Source organism: Mercurialis annua, linkage group LG3 (genome assembly GCF_937616625.2).
Source record: "Mercurialis annua linkage group LG3, ddMerAnnu1.2, whole genome shotgun sequence".
Taxonomy (NCBI): Eukaryota; Viridiplantae; Streptophyta; class Magnoliopsida; order Malpighiales; family Euphorbiaceae; genus Mercurialis; species Mercurialis annua.
This window is the reverse complement of record NC_065572.1, coordinates 74876099-74891683: the sequence shown is the minus strand read 5'-3', so window position 1 is coordinate 74891683 and position 15585 is coordinate 74876099. Positions and strand designations below refer to the sequence as shown.

The 15585-nt window shown below is 32.7% G+C and overlaps 3 protein-coding genes across 4 annotated transcripts; 1 reads left to right on the top strand and 2 right to left on the bottom strand.

Moving 5' to 3' along the window:
- Positions 1–3779: 3779 nt before the first annotated feature.
- Positions 3780–6423, top strand: LOC126672035 (reticulon-like protein B5). The gene is made up of 5 exons (XM_050365925.2): positions 3780–4210; positions 4916–5096; positions 5183–5324; positions 5490–5559; positions 6045–6423. Exons 1-5 carry the CDS (start codon positions 4006–4008, stop codon positions 6212–6214), a joined length of 768 nt encoding a protein of 255 aa, XP_050221882.1. The 5' UTR covers positions 3780–4005; the 3' UTR covers positions 6215–6423.
- On the bottom strand, positions 6307–8103 carry LOC126672034 (F-box protein At5g52880). Of its 2 annotated transcripts, none has more exons than XM_050365923.2 (6): positions 7788–8103; positions 7498–7652; positions 7320–7407; positions 7046–7206; positions 6712–6857; positions 6307–6587 (listed from the first exon to the last, which is right to left on the bottom strand). In XM_050365923.2, exons 1-6 carry the CDS (start codon positions 7970–7972, stop codon positions 6435–6437), a joined length of 888 nt encoding a protein of 295 aa, XP_050221880.1. In that variant the 5' UTR covers positions 7973–8103; the 3' UTR covers positions 6307–6434. The 2 variants fall into 2 exon arrangements, with proteins under 2 accessions (XP_050221880.1, XP_050221881.1); XM_050365924.2 differs by having other exon boundaries at positions 6307–6633; positions 7788–8101.
- Positions 8104–8792: 689 nt separating this feature from the next.
- LOC126672033 (uncharacterized) lies at positions 8793–14421 on the bottom strand. The gene is made up of 16 exons (XM_050365922.2): positions 13823–14421; positions 12920–13041; positions 12744–12832; positions 12621–12656; positions 12441–12534; positions 12250–12292; positions 12025–12125; positions 11861–11925; positions 11263–11759; positions 11083–11170; positions 10851–10991; positions 10054–10622; positions 9831–9966; positions 9683–9751; positions 9410–9541; positions 8793–9234 (listed from the first exon to the last, which is right to left on the bottom strand). The coding sequence occupies exons 1-16, from the start codon at positions 14056–14058 to the stop codon at positions 9121–9123; spliced, it is 2532 nt and encodes an 843-aa protein (XP_050221879.1). The 5' UTR covers positions 14059–14421; the 3' UTR covers positions 8793–9120.
- Positions 14422–15585: the final 1164 nt, after the last annotated feature.

Sequence of the window (15585 nt, the reverse complement as noted above, 5' to 3'; positions counted from 1 at the left end):
CTATGTCTAAGGAAAATAATAAATTATTTAGTGTATAGAAGCTTATGTCATAATACTCCCCCATTTCACACACCTTTTGCCCATTTTACATAATTTTAATATTGAAATTGTTTTGAAAAAAAAAACATAATTTAAAAAAAGTTATAACTTATTTTTCTATAAATTAATCATTAATTAAAGCAATTTGTATAGTAAAATTAAAATAATTAACTGCGAGTAATTATGTTGATATATTTCTCTTATAAAAATTATGAAGATTACTAGTTCAACATTAATTTTTTTTTTTTTTAGTTTGACTACACAAGCAGTTTTCAACAGATCCAATTAAAAACCCACATCTTCAAGTATTTTACATCCAAATTAATCCTTACTTGAGCCGAACCGATTTTTTACAAGAGATAGTACTCGTTTTAAATTTTAAATTGTTCCATAAATGAATACAGTCCAAAATATACAATTTCACTTGAACTAAAAAATACATTATCAATTCAGAAGAATATCACATATGATTTGTTTTTGTCTCGGTGATCTGTGTTATGTTCCGGTTAACAGTAAGTAGATATGATTTATTGCAACTAGTGTATTTTGCGTGAAACTTTCTTCAATTTTCGCAAACTTAAATTAGTTGGTCACTAAGAAGCACGGAAACTTCGATAAAGTTACGTTTCCCGTTTCGGAAACGTTTCGGAAACCGGAAACTTTTGGACACCCGTACGAAACGTTTCGGGCCGTTTCCGTAAATAATAAAAATTAAAAATTTGTAAAAAAATTAAAATTATTACCCACAAATAAAAAATCTAACTTGTTACCCATAAATTTTACATTTGCATTGCCCACAATACATCAAATATACTTATTTGTGTTGAATTATATTATATTTTTTTGTATATTTATAAAATTTTAAATATTAGTATATTAAAATGAATTATTTTGTAATTATCATAAATATTTAGATAATATTTTTATAAATATATCCCTATATTTTTGTTATTTGCACGTTTCCCCCACGTTTCGTGTCCTTCATTTTGAAAAACTTTCGTTTCCCCGTGTCCGTTTCGTATCGTTTCCGTTTTCCGTTTCCGTTTCCGTGCTACATAGGTTGGTCATCAAAGCTTTCATAAAATAGTCATGTATTAAAAAAAATCAGTTGACTTTATTTAAGTCATTTCAAATTCCACAAAATTAATAAAAATTTATATCTTCTTATCTTATAAGGAATATAATAATAAATCCCCTATGCATTAGTGGTAGTCACGTCTTGGTTGATTTCACTATTGTACCATATGTTAAAATTTGAAACACATTAATCAATGAGAAATATGGTTATAGTATAAATAAATTAGTATTAATGATATGTCACAGTTTGTAAGATTCTGCACCCTAAATCAAAAACCCACATAACTTTTATTTCCTTTAAGCTTGCTTTATCTTTAAACCTTTATAAAGGAAAGAAGAGTTTTTCCTCTTTCATCTTCCTTTATTATATTTTGCTTATTTTGTTTTCTTATCAGGTGAATCTTATGATTTTAATTTTTCTTTGTTATAAAATATCCTTTTTCTTTTGGATGAATTGATGTCTAGATAAGTGTTTTAAAATCAAATTGATGGCCTGATCGGTGTGATTATTGGTTCACATCTCAATCAGATAATTAAAAATTAATAGACGAATCACACTCTAATTATTAAGAAAAGTAAATAGCTATATGATTTTTACGGTCTACCAGTTCAATATTTTTTTATGTTTTTTTGATTTAAATAGATTTAACCGTATTTATATATTCTAAAAAATAATTAAATCAGATTGATTTTTATAGTTCAATCAAACCAGATAAATCACACACTAATTAATAAATAAAGAACTAATCGTAAAAAAAAGTAAGAGCTATACGACTTTTACGGTTTAACTAGTTCAATACTTCTTTTATGTTTTTCTGGTTTAAATATATTTAACTGTTTTTATATGTTTTGAAAAAATAATTAAATCAGATTGATTTTTAGTTCAATCAAACCAGATCTCAACGAGTTCGATTCTTGACACAGTGATTTGAACAATTCATAAACGGATGGCTGGTGCTCAAATTATTCCTCAAAAGAATTTTGTGACTGTGGGGTCTCTGTGGTTAACATGAATAGACTGATCAGAGCAAGTTTTTAGTTGAACAATCAATCTCACTTTAGAAACAACAAACAAACAAACAAAATATTGAGTATTAAATCTCAATTCAATTCTTCTAAATTTATGCCCCCAAAATTAAAAGTGAGATCATTTTACAACAGACTCCAAACATATGATATACAAACAACTTTTCTTATATTTAATATATAATAAATTGCAATTATAAAAATAGGATTGAATTTTAAAAAATCAATTTTTTTATGCCAAAAACATATTCTATATAAATATTAATTATGAGATGATTTTTTTAATAAAAACACAATATTTGCAAAAATGGATTTAAAAAAATTAAATTTGCAAAACTACCATTTAGTTTTTTGGATAAATTTTGTTTTAAAGTTTTTTTTAATTATTTTAAAGTTAAAATTTGCAAAATTATGGTTTTTAATTTAGCTACTATACATACAACATATCAGTGTAAAACTGTCACTAAATATTTTAGAGAGGCACGCCTAACTTTACCGAACATTTAGATACCCTTTTGCTGCCATCACTCGCCACAAAATTCGCCGGAAAATTCAAAAATCGTTACCCTCAACTCGATGGATAAAATTTACTCTTAACTTTTTAAAAGTATAATTCTAAAAAGTTAAATTTAGAAGTATACATGTATGAAATTGTATTGGACAAGAGGCCCATGTTTATCTTTCTTCAAGATTGACTACTTACAATGGACGTAGTTATTCTTGGGTTTTTTTAACAAGTATCTATGTAATAGCAAAATATTCTCAAGAATACTAGTCATATTTTCAAAATTGAAAAATACAATATCCACTTCTTTTTTTGCAAAACTATACTTTGTTAATTATAAAAATACAATAATCATTATATAAGGAATGTATTTAGATGAAAGTCAAGACTCTCCTACAAATAAAATCTTTCCAAAAGATCTTTTCAATTAAGATTTTTCCAAATGAAATCAATTAATATCTTTTCAAAATAAAACCAATTAAATATCTTTTCAAATAAAATCAATTAAAATTTTTCAAAATCAAATTTAAATAAAATCAAGGGGCCCATGCTTATCTTTCTTCAAGATTGACTACTTACAATGGACGTAATTATTCTTTAGCTACTACTTAGGCCCAATGACAATGCAACAAATACCCAGCTATAGAACCAAAGCCTATTTATTAATGGGCTGTATAATCGCTGAAGCCCATAGGCCTATAACACACCATTTTGTCCGTGTTTATATTTTTAAAATCTAAATTCCAAACCAAGAAAAATTCTCAAAAAATAAAATAAGTGAAGAAAATACAATTAAAAACCAGAATAAATATTAATTCGGTTTTTAAATTTATGACTTAGAGTCAAAAAAACATATCTAACTCTACTATAAAGGCTCTCAATATTTTTTTGAACAATTAAAAATAATACTTTTATGTTTTAAATCAATAAAAATAACAACTTTTATTTTTAGGTCATCAAAAGTAAAATTAGATCAATTTAATTTCTAGGGTTGTTTATGTTATATTACAAATACTAAAGTAAAGTATATTATCTTTAATTGATCAAAATAGTCGTAAATGAGTTACTTGATCTAGAGTCGAGAATACAGGGACTGTATTGACCTTTTGCTGAAAAGGAAAAATACGGGGAAATCCCTTTCGATGCTCCCCAAACACCTGCTTCTTTAATCGATTTCCGTTATTTCCAAATCTAGAAAGTTCCGACTCCATTTACATTTTTCAACGGCTCAGATTTAATTTCGTAACGCTAGCTTTCACCCCTCTTCTTCTTCTCCATCATAACAATATTATTTCACACAATACAAGCTTCTTTCTCACTATTGCATTGGCATTTCACAGACGCCTAAATATTTTATAATGGCAGATCATGTCGGCGAACCTGAACCAGAGGTTGAATCCTTGATGGACAAGATCACGGAGAAAATCCACCGTCGCGATTCTTCTTCTTCCTCTTCCGATTCCGACGACGGAAAACCGTCCAAAGTTGACGCTGTTAAATCGAAGGTATTTCGTCTCTTTGGACGAGAGGAACCTGTTCATAAGGTCTTAGGCGGTGGAAAACGTAAGTTTAATGTTTTTGCTATTGTTTTTATTAATAATTAGCTAATATACGTTTGATTATGTTCAAGATTATCCTTGGTTCTATTTGATTTTTATACATTAATGTACGTGCTTCTTGATTTTCATTTGTGCATGGTTTGTTCAAATGTGAAATAATCGTTTAATTTGTGTATTTGATACGCTTCTCAGTTCTTATGTCTTATATTTTTTATAATTGGGAGAGGGGGAGCGCGTGTGGGAGGAATTCTTATGTCTTATATATTTGAAATATTTGTGTGTTTTATTCCATAGACCTGTGAATTCTTCATCATTTATTGCCTGCATTTAGTAGTGGACTTAGAATTGTTTTTATAAAACGAACAAAATTCTACTGAAAATTTCTAAGATAGACAAAACTGGTAAAATTTATATTTTGAGGAGAAAATATATAAAAAAATTTAAGGTGTTAAATTATACTATTCAATTTTATAATAATATATTTTAAACAAATCAAAAGTAGCTGGACAATTGCCTAGTGCCTACCATACGCTCTTTCGAGATCTGCCTCTGTTGTGTTTAGTATTATTTGATAGCTGGTTATTGATATTTTCATGATAGACTGGTATTTCTGATTGACTGATTTATATTTCAATTTATTGATTGGTAGAGAATTACATCTCGATTTCTTAGTATTTATCTTCCTGGTATAATATTTTTTTTGCTTCAGCTGCTGATGTTTTCCTTTGGAGGGACAAGAAAATTTCTGCTGGAGTGCTTGGTAGTGCAACAGTAATCTGGATTTTCTTTGAATTGCTCGAGTACCATTTAATCACTCTAATTTGCCACATAGCAATATTATCTCTTGCTGTTCTTTTTCTGTGGTCCAATGCTTCCACCTTTATTAACAAGTAAGATTTTGGTTGCTATTCCCATTCTTCAGTTTTGGCAATGTAGTTTTTGCTAAGCCTGACATTTTTGTATGCTTATAAATCAGGTCCCCACCGCAATTTACTGTAATAGTAGTTCCTGAAAAATGTGTTCTTGAAGTTGCCTCTGTACTGAGAATGGAAATCAACCAAGCACTCGGTATCTTGCGCGATATTGCTGCTGGGAAAGATGTGAAGAAGTTTTTCACAGTAAGTTGATTTTCTTGCATTCTTTTTACTTCACTAGTATTCCATTTTCGCAATAGTATTGCCATATTTACTAAGATTATCATTTACATATATGGTAAATTGATCATATTGCCTTGTCAATAATTGTACATTTCCAATTATGTGGTTTTGTTTTGTGATTGGCAGGTAATTGCTGGCTTGTGTGTGCTGTCAATTATTGGTAAATGGTGCAACTTCTTGACCTTATTCTACATAGGTAAGAACTACAAAGTTCCGGTCCTGGTAAAAGGTCATTCCGGTCCTTGAATTTGTGGACCGGACTCATATAAATCAAACATAATGTTTTTTGATATTAGTCCATACCTCTATAAAATAATATCAATTATATTAACTCTAGTGTTTTCAAAGCGCATGAAAAGTAAACATGAACATATTCTTATTTAATATCTTAAACTAATTTCAATTTATTTGTTTCTCTTATTTAATAACTTATGTCAAATCAAATATATATGTATTTAATATCTTCACGGTTGCTTTTCACACATTCTGTAAAAGCGGATGTATTGATCTTAGTTTGAAAATTAATAGACTAAATTGTCAAAGTAGACAAAGGTTGATTTATACGAGTTTATCTCATACGTTCAAAATTGGAATGACCCTTTGATCAATTAGATTATCGCCCATGTAAGATGCTTGTTCATTATTACCAGCTTTTGACATTTACATGATTCTTTGAAACAGCATTTGTGTTGCTGCACAGTGTGCCCGTAGCTTATGAGAAGTACGATGACCAGGTTGATTCTTATGCGGAGAAAGCATGGATTGAGATCAAAAAGCAGTACGCAGTGTTTGATGAAAAGGTTTTGAGTAAGATCCCAACAGGACCATTGAAGGAAAAGAAAAAAGACTAGAGATGCGCTTGTAGCATTTACGATTCTCGGCAATTCTGTCTCGATCGAGGTCAGAGCGGTGCTACACTCCTTTCATTTTTGTCACAAAAAAAGAACAACTATTAAATAAATTATAGGCATAGTTCTAGCAACTTGTACAACTACCTGTTGGAAGGTTCATACATTCATACATTGCAGACCTTAGACTATAATCAAATTAAATTTGGAAAGTTCTTCTGTTTTATATTTGTGGGTGTTTTAATGGATGCCCACTGAAAGAAATGAAGAAATCTTTTGTCTTATTATGCTCCAACTTATACTCCATATTTAGCAAAGTGCCTAGGATAGGCCCATAAACTGCAAAGCAATTCTTCCTCTGATTCACTTTCACTATCTGAAGAATATAGAATTGATGAACCATTTAGTAGATAATCAATTACCTGAAAATAAACGAATGAATAAATTAGAATGCAGCATTCAGGTTTCAGAACAGCATCTGCGATTTTGCGTAACGATACCTGGTGAGGTGATACGGGCACGATTTGCTGATTATCAGAATCGGCTTCATGGTCTCTGTTGCAGCATTTCATGTTATCTAGCCACACTATTGTGTCACATTGGCTACAAAATCCTCTATTAGATGTTAACCTCTTTGATGAATTCCCTAAAATTCAAATGATAATATATATGGTTTTGGAATTAGAATAAATAGTGTAAGTTGACGGAATTTGCACAATCAGAAAACAACAGTGATAAACAACAGCCAAAATTATGACGAAATTCACATCAAATATGCGTAAATGGACTCTTTCCGAAGGCGATTATACCCGTTCTAAAAGCATGTCAACATACCTAGATAAGCTCTTTTAAAAGCCTCTTTCGATTCAATGCCCGCTCCAGCAACTGTGTCATCCTGCAAATGAGTGAGCTCCCTAGTCTTTAACTTGTTACCGAAAAAGATGGCATATTGAGACTCCCAGAGCTGATCATTAGTAGCAGCTAAATTCCAGGACCTGCAGATAATTCTTGCATCATACATAATACTCTAAACCAGATATACAAGTTCTAATCAAGATTAAACCGTATGAACTCGGAAAGTGGATTTGAGAACAGAAATAAGAATTACCAGCAGACTGATTCAGCAGAAACTAAAGATTTCATGTCCAGGAAGCTGAATATGTGAAGCAGAACATCGTGCGGCAGATCAGTAGTACCTATAACTCAAACAAGAAGAATTCATAAATTAGCTTATTTCTGTTGGCAAATTAAATAATTCTGGAAGCAATATTCAAAATCAAGCTCACTTTGTTCGTCTCGGCGAGCTTTCAAACGCCTTTTATGAGCAACTACAGCATTTTTAAATTCTTTAACAGCCAAATTTTTCTTCTGTTTTGGCAATACGGCCTCTGCGCTCTGAAGTAAGACATGAGCTGCTGAAACCGCCCCACTTGTCTGCATTCTGAATTTCACTAATTAAATTAATTTTTATCCATTCAAATTCAATTACTATTACACCAATCAAAATAGATCAAATACCCAATCAAATTCAATTCAATTCAATTCAAATGATAAGGAAAAAGAGCGGGCAGATTACTCGGTAAGCAGACGAAAAGCGAAGAGGGTGTCTTGAACGACGACGGATTGGAGATTCTTGGGGATCTTGTTATATGCTTCTCTTAGAATCAAGCTCAGATCTTTGCAGGCTGACGGGTAATGGTGGATTCTTGATAGACCTTCTTTAAATTCGAGTTTTTGGTATCTTTCCATTGAATTTGACATTTTTTAGGATAACAAATTTACAATTGAAAGAGAAGAAATAACATAACCGACCTATTATCGAACAAAAACAATCCAAAGGTTTAGGAAAGAATTTTTTAAAAAAAGCTTTAAATAGCAGTTTTTGGGTTAAATTTGATTTTTCATAGTTAAAAACTGTCGCTTTTCTAACAGATAACTAAATTGTTTGTGTGGCTATATATAGATGTTTGATTTTCATAGATTTCTTTTTTGGGCCTTGTTAATGCAAGTAATTGAATCACACAATGACTCGACTGCTAGTTAGGGCCGTGAATGAACCGAGTCAAGCCGAACTTTTAAGTGTTTATGTTCGGCTTATTACATGAACGAGATGTTCATATTTAGTTCATGTTCGTTCGAGCTTTGAATAAGGTATTTATGTTCGGTCTGTTTAAAATTTACAGTATTCATATTCAGCTCCTGTTCATTCATTTAGTTGTAAATGAACGGGCTCGCGAAGGAGCCCGTTCACGACTCGTTTGTATTTGTTCGTGAAATCTTTATCAGGTTTCTATACGAGCCAGTTCGTGAACACTTGAGCTCGTATACGAGGTTGTTCACAAACTCTTAATCGAGCTATTCACGAACGTAAACGAACCGAACACCACTATATTCATGTTCGGCTTGTTTAAAAAAATGAACATAAAATCAAGCTCGAACTCGATTCATTTATACACGAATGAACACGAAGCGAGTTCTTATCAAACCAAACGCCAAATAGCTCGGCTCCTTTACAGCCCTACTGCTATTAATAATATTTAATATTCAGTGAAACCAAACGTAGTGTGACATTCTACAGAAGTATGAAGAAGTATCCTAGTTTATATAAGAAAAGTGTTGTACAAATGCTTCCTACTCTGATATAATGATTTTCATAGACTGCAATCTAGCAAACCCAATTAACAAAAGGTTATTTCTTTCCCAATTTTCACAAAACCTATTTCCAAATAGCACACATTCTTAAAAACATTACTACAAGTCTAAAATGGTCCTCTAGGATGGCCTAAAAAAATAAGACAACCAATCCTGAATCTCTGAGATCCGCCGGAGTTGCATTCCGGGAGGTAGTGCTGATATTTTCTAGTCTGCCTGAAGCAATAACGTTTCACGTTCCTTTCTTTTGCGACGAACTAGAGGAAGTAAGTTAACTGTTGCTTCTTTCTTGAACCGCCTTCTCCGTACAACTCGTTCCATTGCTTTAGCTCGCTCATTATCGATCCTTCAGATGCGAAACTTGCAGCAACCTACGTAGGATAAGATATATTATCAAATTGAGTTCAAGCATGTACGAGCAAAATGATGCAGGCCCAAAATAAAAAGGCGAAGCTCAACAGAAAGTTATGTAGTTGCTCAAACGAGGTGAGAGGGTCGATGGAGTTGAGCTAGAATGAAAGACTTGAATTTGTGTTTTATGTTTACCTGATTTTTCGCTTGCCTCATATCTTCCATGTTCAAAGGCCTCAAAGTTATTACTTGTTCCTCTTTTTCTTCTTCTTTTGTACTTGAACTTTCTTCTGAGCCTGTGGCATCTTCAGCTTTCTGCTTCTTTGCCTGTGGAGAAACACATTCAGTAAATATATAGAATTTTGGAGTTTCGGAGCCATTTTTGAAAACAGAATTGAAACTCCGAAACGTAGGATACTAAATGTTCGGCGACAACATAGAAGACTGTTAAGGTGAGAAGGATCTTACTTTATCTTTGAATCTCTCTTGTTGTATTAATTCTCTAACAGGTCGATAAGCTGCCGTTACGCACAAGTTCTGTTTACAAGAGATTGATATCATCAGGTGATTACATAGTGAATGCTGCAAAAAAAAGCAAAACAGAAAATAAACTAACCTTAAGATCACTTCCACTGTATCCTTCTGTAATGGCTGCAAGCTCCTTGAACTCTAGATTTTCCGTTTTTTCTTTTGCCAGGAGAGTTTTCAAGATCATCTCCCTGTTCTCAGTAGATGGTAGGCCAACCATAATTCTGCTCAACCCAAACTAGGAGTAATTAAAAACATAAAAAATTGCATCAATGGGACCTATTGATAGCATAAAAGTAAAAGAGACGAACCTGCGCTCAAACCGTCTAATAATTGCCTCATCGAGGTCAAATGGACGGTTAGTTGCAGCAAGAACAAGAATTCTTTCACCAGGTTTTGTCAACAATCCATCCCAATGCGTCATGAACTCATTCTTTATCTTCCGCATGGCCTCATGCTCACCAACTCTAGTACGTTGCCCAAGCATGCTATCTACTTCATCCACGAATATGATCGTTGGGGAGACCTTCCCGGCCAGTGAGAACAGTGCTCGAACATTCTTTTCGTCTTCACCAAACCATTTTGAAGTTATGGTTGACATTGAGACGTTAATGAAACTTGCTCCAGCTTCATTTGCTATGGCCTTGGCTAGCATTGTTTTTCCTGTACCTGGTGGTCCAAATAGCAAAATGCCTCTACAGGGCTTAAGAAGTCCACCTTTGAAGAGATCTGGTCTTCGAAGAGGGAGCATGACAAGTTCCTGAAGTGATTCTTTGATTTCGTCCATCGCACCAATATCTGCGAATGTCACTCCAATCTCATTTGCGGGTATAACCTCCGGCCTGATACGTTTCTCAAATTCATTGTCAGGAAGAACTTCCTGCAAGAAACAACATTACTTCATTAGACACAGAAACGGAAACACTGAAAAGGGAAACAGTGAAACAATACTTTTACACAAATAAGTCATAAATATAGAGTTTCGGAGTTTCAGAAGATTTTCAGGATTCGGAATTGAAACGCCAAAATGTAGGTGTGCATGCAACATAGATAGAGACAATTAAATGGCATAACCTCCTTCGTTGTAAGAAATTTGGTTTTCGCTTACAGGTGCTTTAACGGGAACTGTATTTTCCCCATCCTTCTTCACTCCAGGAATTGATTTCTCTAATTCACCCTTATTCTCAGCTGCTGAGGTTTCAGACTTCGATTCGGTCTTGGCACCGACAGCCTCATCCCCTTGAGTTTCCTACATTTAGTGCACATGGACAATGATAAGACATTTCAAACCTTTGATGACCAAACCACAAAAAATTTATGTTCATAATAGCAGGACAAACCTTCCCCACTTCACCATTTGTCTCCAGTTTCAGGGTGTCTTTACCACGACATTTGCCTTCTTGGAATATACTCAATCCATGAGACAAGCTGCACCATATATGAAATAGAAATAAAATACTTTTCAGTTTGTTGTCAATGACTGATGAGTAAATTTTTGAAACTGAAAACTTGGTACCTACCTTTTAGACGATATAACAAGCTTTCCGTTTCGGTATTCAGGATCCTTATTATTCATCAAGTGGTATGATATTGCTGATACAACAATTTCTTCAATGTAGTTGCTCAGAACAATTGTATCTGCATGGCAAACTGAACCCAAATCGTCACACTCAATGTCGTTCGCTGCAAGTACCTCAACGATATGATTTTTGTTATCTTGAAACTGAATCATTTTCATGTCCTCTTCAAGTTGTGTTTTCCAGCTAACGAGATGATTCTCGTCTTCTGGTGGCCTGATCTCAATATTATATGGAAACAACATAGTGAGTCTTTCATCCACTTCTCTGCAGTCATCTTCCTGGTCCACCATTCGGGAACCAAGAATCAAAATTGAACCTGAAAGTCTCTTCAAGAATTTAATGAACATGTTGTATGTTCTTTCGGACCGCAGAAGAATCTTCTCAATGTCCCTGAGGTACAAAATAACAGAACTTCTTTCTGATATTGAAATCAAAACCTGCAATAACAACAGCAGACTCTTAACAATCAGCTAGATCCTAATTACGCAGCATGTGAATGTACTCAGAAAAATCAAGCCACACCTACTGATGATTTTACCTTGCAAAGTGCTTGCAGAAAGAGTTTCTCATCAAAACACCAGCTGGTTGTGTGTTTGGACGAAGCTGCAAACAGACGAATACTCAATGAGCTTGCAGCCACATTCAGATATTTGATAAGTTACAAATCAGGTTAATTTATGGTTATGGATTCTGAGGTGTAACCTGCATTTGTGGATGCTGATAGGGACGAAATGCTACTAATATCAGAGGCAGCAGAGGCGTTCCTACGAAGTTTGGTATGATTGCTAAAGCCTTCAGAAGACCTAAAATGTAATCAGGTTCAAAGCCAATAAGCATCATCCCATCGCAATCTCACTACCAATGGAAGCCTAGCTATAATGTCTCAAGTGTGTGGATGGCACTTAATTTAAAGGTATTAGATGGTACCTTGATTTAATATCCATATTACTGCTTTGCCTATTCAATGTGCCTACAAAAAAATCCTACATTAGATGAACTTTCAACCAAAATTATACATTTTGCATGATCTTTTAGCATAGAAGAAAACTTAGAAAACAACAATTTGAACAATCATGTTTCTGTCTGAATCGAATGAGCTTAACTTCTTCTAGCTATACCTCTTATGTCATCTCTTGGAGGAAGGATTGAGAAAGAACCGAGCAAACTGGACATTCGCTCCAACGTCACCTCTGATATAGACCTCTTGAAAGACTAAAGTGAGAAACAACTGAATCAGAATATTCAAAAGCACGTCGAGTGAAAAGCTAATTTATCAGTAAAAGCCAGAGATTCCTTACAGGTTCTTTTCTAGCACATCCATATTTGCTCTGCATCTGTAGCAATAAACACATGAACAACATAAGTATCGGTCATTGCATTCAGTGGCATGTCAAACTGGATATACATATTTTCATACCAACCTTTATCGAGAAATTAGAAATATCCAGCAGTAATAACTTTGACTCGAAGTAATGTGCTAAAGCCTTGGCAAGCATTTGCTGGTAAAGTTCTTTGGAACATGAAATCAAAGACGGACGAGGTTAAATATCAACGACAAGGACAAACTCACAGGCTTAACTTATAAGACTTGGCATACCAGCTGGTCCTGAGAGCAAAATAGCCCTACTAGCAGGTGATAGGTTCCGAGTGTGCTTAGAAACATCCGAGTGCTTTAAATGGATATATGCAGCACTAGTCAACGAAACTCGGGTAATGTCACTGCAATAGAATCCCATTATCAGAACGAAAACCTCGAAATGTATTAGTACCAAGAATCGAAAGTGACGTCCAAAATTGCACTGAAGTATGTAACTAGGTGCATTATTTGAAATGTTATCTGTTAAGGACTATAAATTCCAAGGTCTTGTTATAATACCAAACTCAACTTCTATTATGTTCAAGATTAAATTTGTTTCTGAAATATAACATCAGCATATCGTAAAATTGACTAAATTTCTTGACAACCAAGTTGGTGACTTGCAAACAAGAATTATCTCCAATTGTGACCAAGAACTTAATAACATAAAATTTATGAAAAAAAGAACAGAACTAAATCAAAATGTGTTAATTATCAGTACATAGTATAAAGAATAAAATAGTAGCATTATTATGAATTTTGAAATTCCTAACTGGCCATCCATAGAAGAGTGAAGTTATGCTATACAGATAAATTGATATTTAATCATACAAATAAAGAATAAAATTAAAGTGGATAATTAAGCAGCAGAGTTTATGCAGATTTACTATATAATATACACAGGGACAAGATTGTACAGATATTCAAAAAATTAAATAATTAACTCAAACAGCAAATTATGAGCATGTGCAGACAATACAACCAAGCCAGAGCATTTGCCAGGTAATTTTATAATACAAAAACTTCATTTACTAATAAAAATAATAGCAGCACCAATCATGGCAGTACATGTGTTTGCCCCATTCTCCAAAAAATCATTAAAATCAAAAAGATTAAAACATTATAATAATAATAATTAATTACCTGAGATAATAAGGAAACTCATCAAAGGTAACTTTGCTGTCTTCACCATCAAGAACCTGTCTGATCAACTCTTGCTCAATTTGCTCGGAAGTTACATCATCGGAAGAGCCATTACCGCCGCCGCCGCCGCCGCCGCCGCCCCATTTACTCATACTCTGACCGGAAGCCAATCCTAAGCCAACACCAACTCCTACTCCTACACTCAAAGCTGACAATAAAAAATGTTTTTGCTCCATTTCTTTTTCTTCTTCAAATAAACCACTAAAACCTCAAGCTTTCAAGAACCATATAAAAACTATATAATATCAAAAAAAAAGGTTTATATATAGCTATAAACCTCAAGATTCAATGGTTTATGAAGGATTTTGCATAAGGGTATAGCTAGATGAATCAAAAGATTCAAGAATTTAATAAAAAAATTTAAATTTGTATAATTAAGTTTAGTTTTTTTTAAGAAAAATGAGGAGGAGAATTAAAATCTGGGAAATGAGAATGAAATAATGGGACTAAGAATAGAAGGTTGGTGTATAAGCTTTTTGACAGGTATAATGAGTTAGAGAGCTATTGGTCTGGCCCTCTCCAACTATATATAGCATGCATTACTATTGGACGTTCATTGCTAACAGCGAACAAATTATATTAAAACTGAACCCTTTTTTATATTTGTATTTTAAAACTTACTATGTAGGCCATACCGACACGGATACGGAAGAACAGAACACGGACATGACGAAACAATGTTATTTTGAGATTTTCTATATAAAAAATGAAATTCCGTGTTTAAAATGTTTTTAAAACGGGACACGTCGATTGAATAAAGCGTCAGTGCTACCCGGTTTATAGAAAAAGAACTTGCCCTACTTTTTTTTGTCTAAATCTTGGTTTTCTTTACTTTTCACTTTCTTGGTCGGTCTCTCTCTTTTCTTTTGCTTTCTGTTTGGTGGTCTTCTCTTCTTCTTTTTATATAATTTTATTTCATTTAATTTTCATGCATTAGTAATATCTTTTTTTTTAAGACAAAACTCATGTCAAAGTTCATATACTATATGTTGCTTTATTTATATGGTTTAGAAATTAGTTAGAATTCAGCATGTTTTTTTGTACTTTCATTTTTTAAATAAAAAACTAAAATCATAAGTTATCAGTTAATGCTCATAATTTAAATATTAGCATAGTCGTTTAGTTAGATTAACATTTAATTTGATCTCTTATGATTTTTAAATTATTGTTATGCTGTTGATTTTACTTGATCTCTTATGATGTATAAATTATTGTTATGCTGGTAAGATAAGAGCTTGTTAATTGAACAAAAGATATTTAAAGACTTGATAAATCTCAGTTAATTTTTAAAGATTAGATAAATAAACAATATAGAGTATAGGAATCTTAAGATGAGTTTTGCCTTTTAACCTTGATCTCATGTAAATTAAATTTTAGTAAAGATATGTCTCAAATTAAAATAAAATTAATATTAATTCTAAAAACTGAATTTTATGTGTTTTTATGAATGAGTTAATCATCTCTTAGCTTTTGCAATGCTTTTGGGTGCTGATTTTATTTGTATTTAAGATTTCCTAATCTTTTTAAAAAGAGTACTGTTTTTTATATTAAAAAGTCTTTAAAATGTCTTTAAAATGTCTTTAAACGCAAAGAGTCCAATTTTTTCGAGCTTCAAAAATAAAAACTTTTTATGATTATTTATTTTTAGTAATTTGATGCTCAAACATGCAGGCTCTTGTTCGAGATAACCTCGAGCAGTTAGA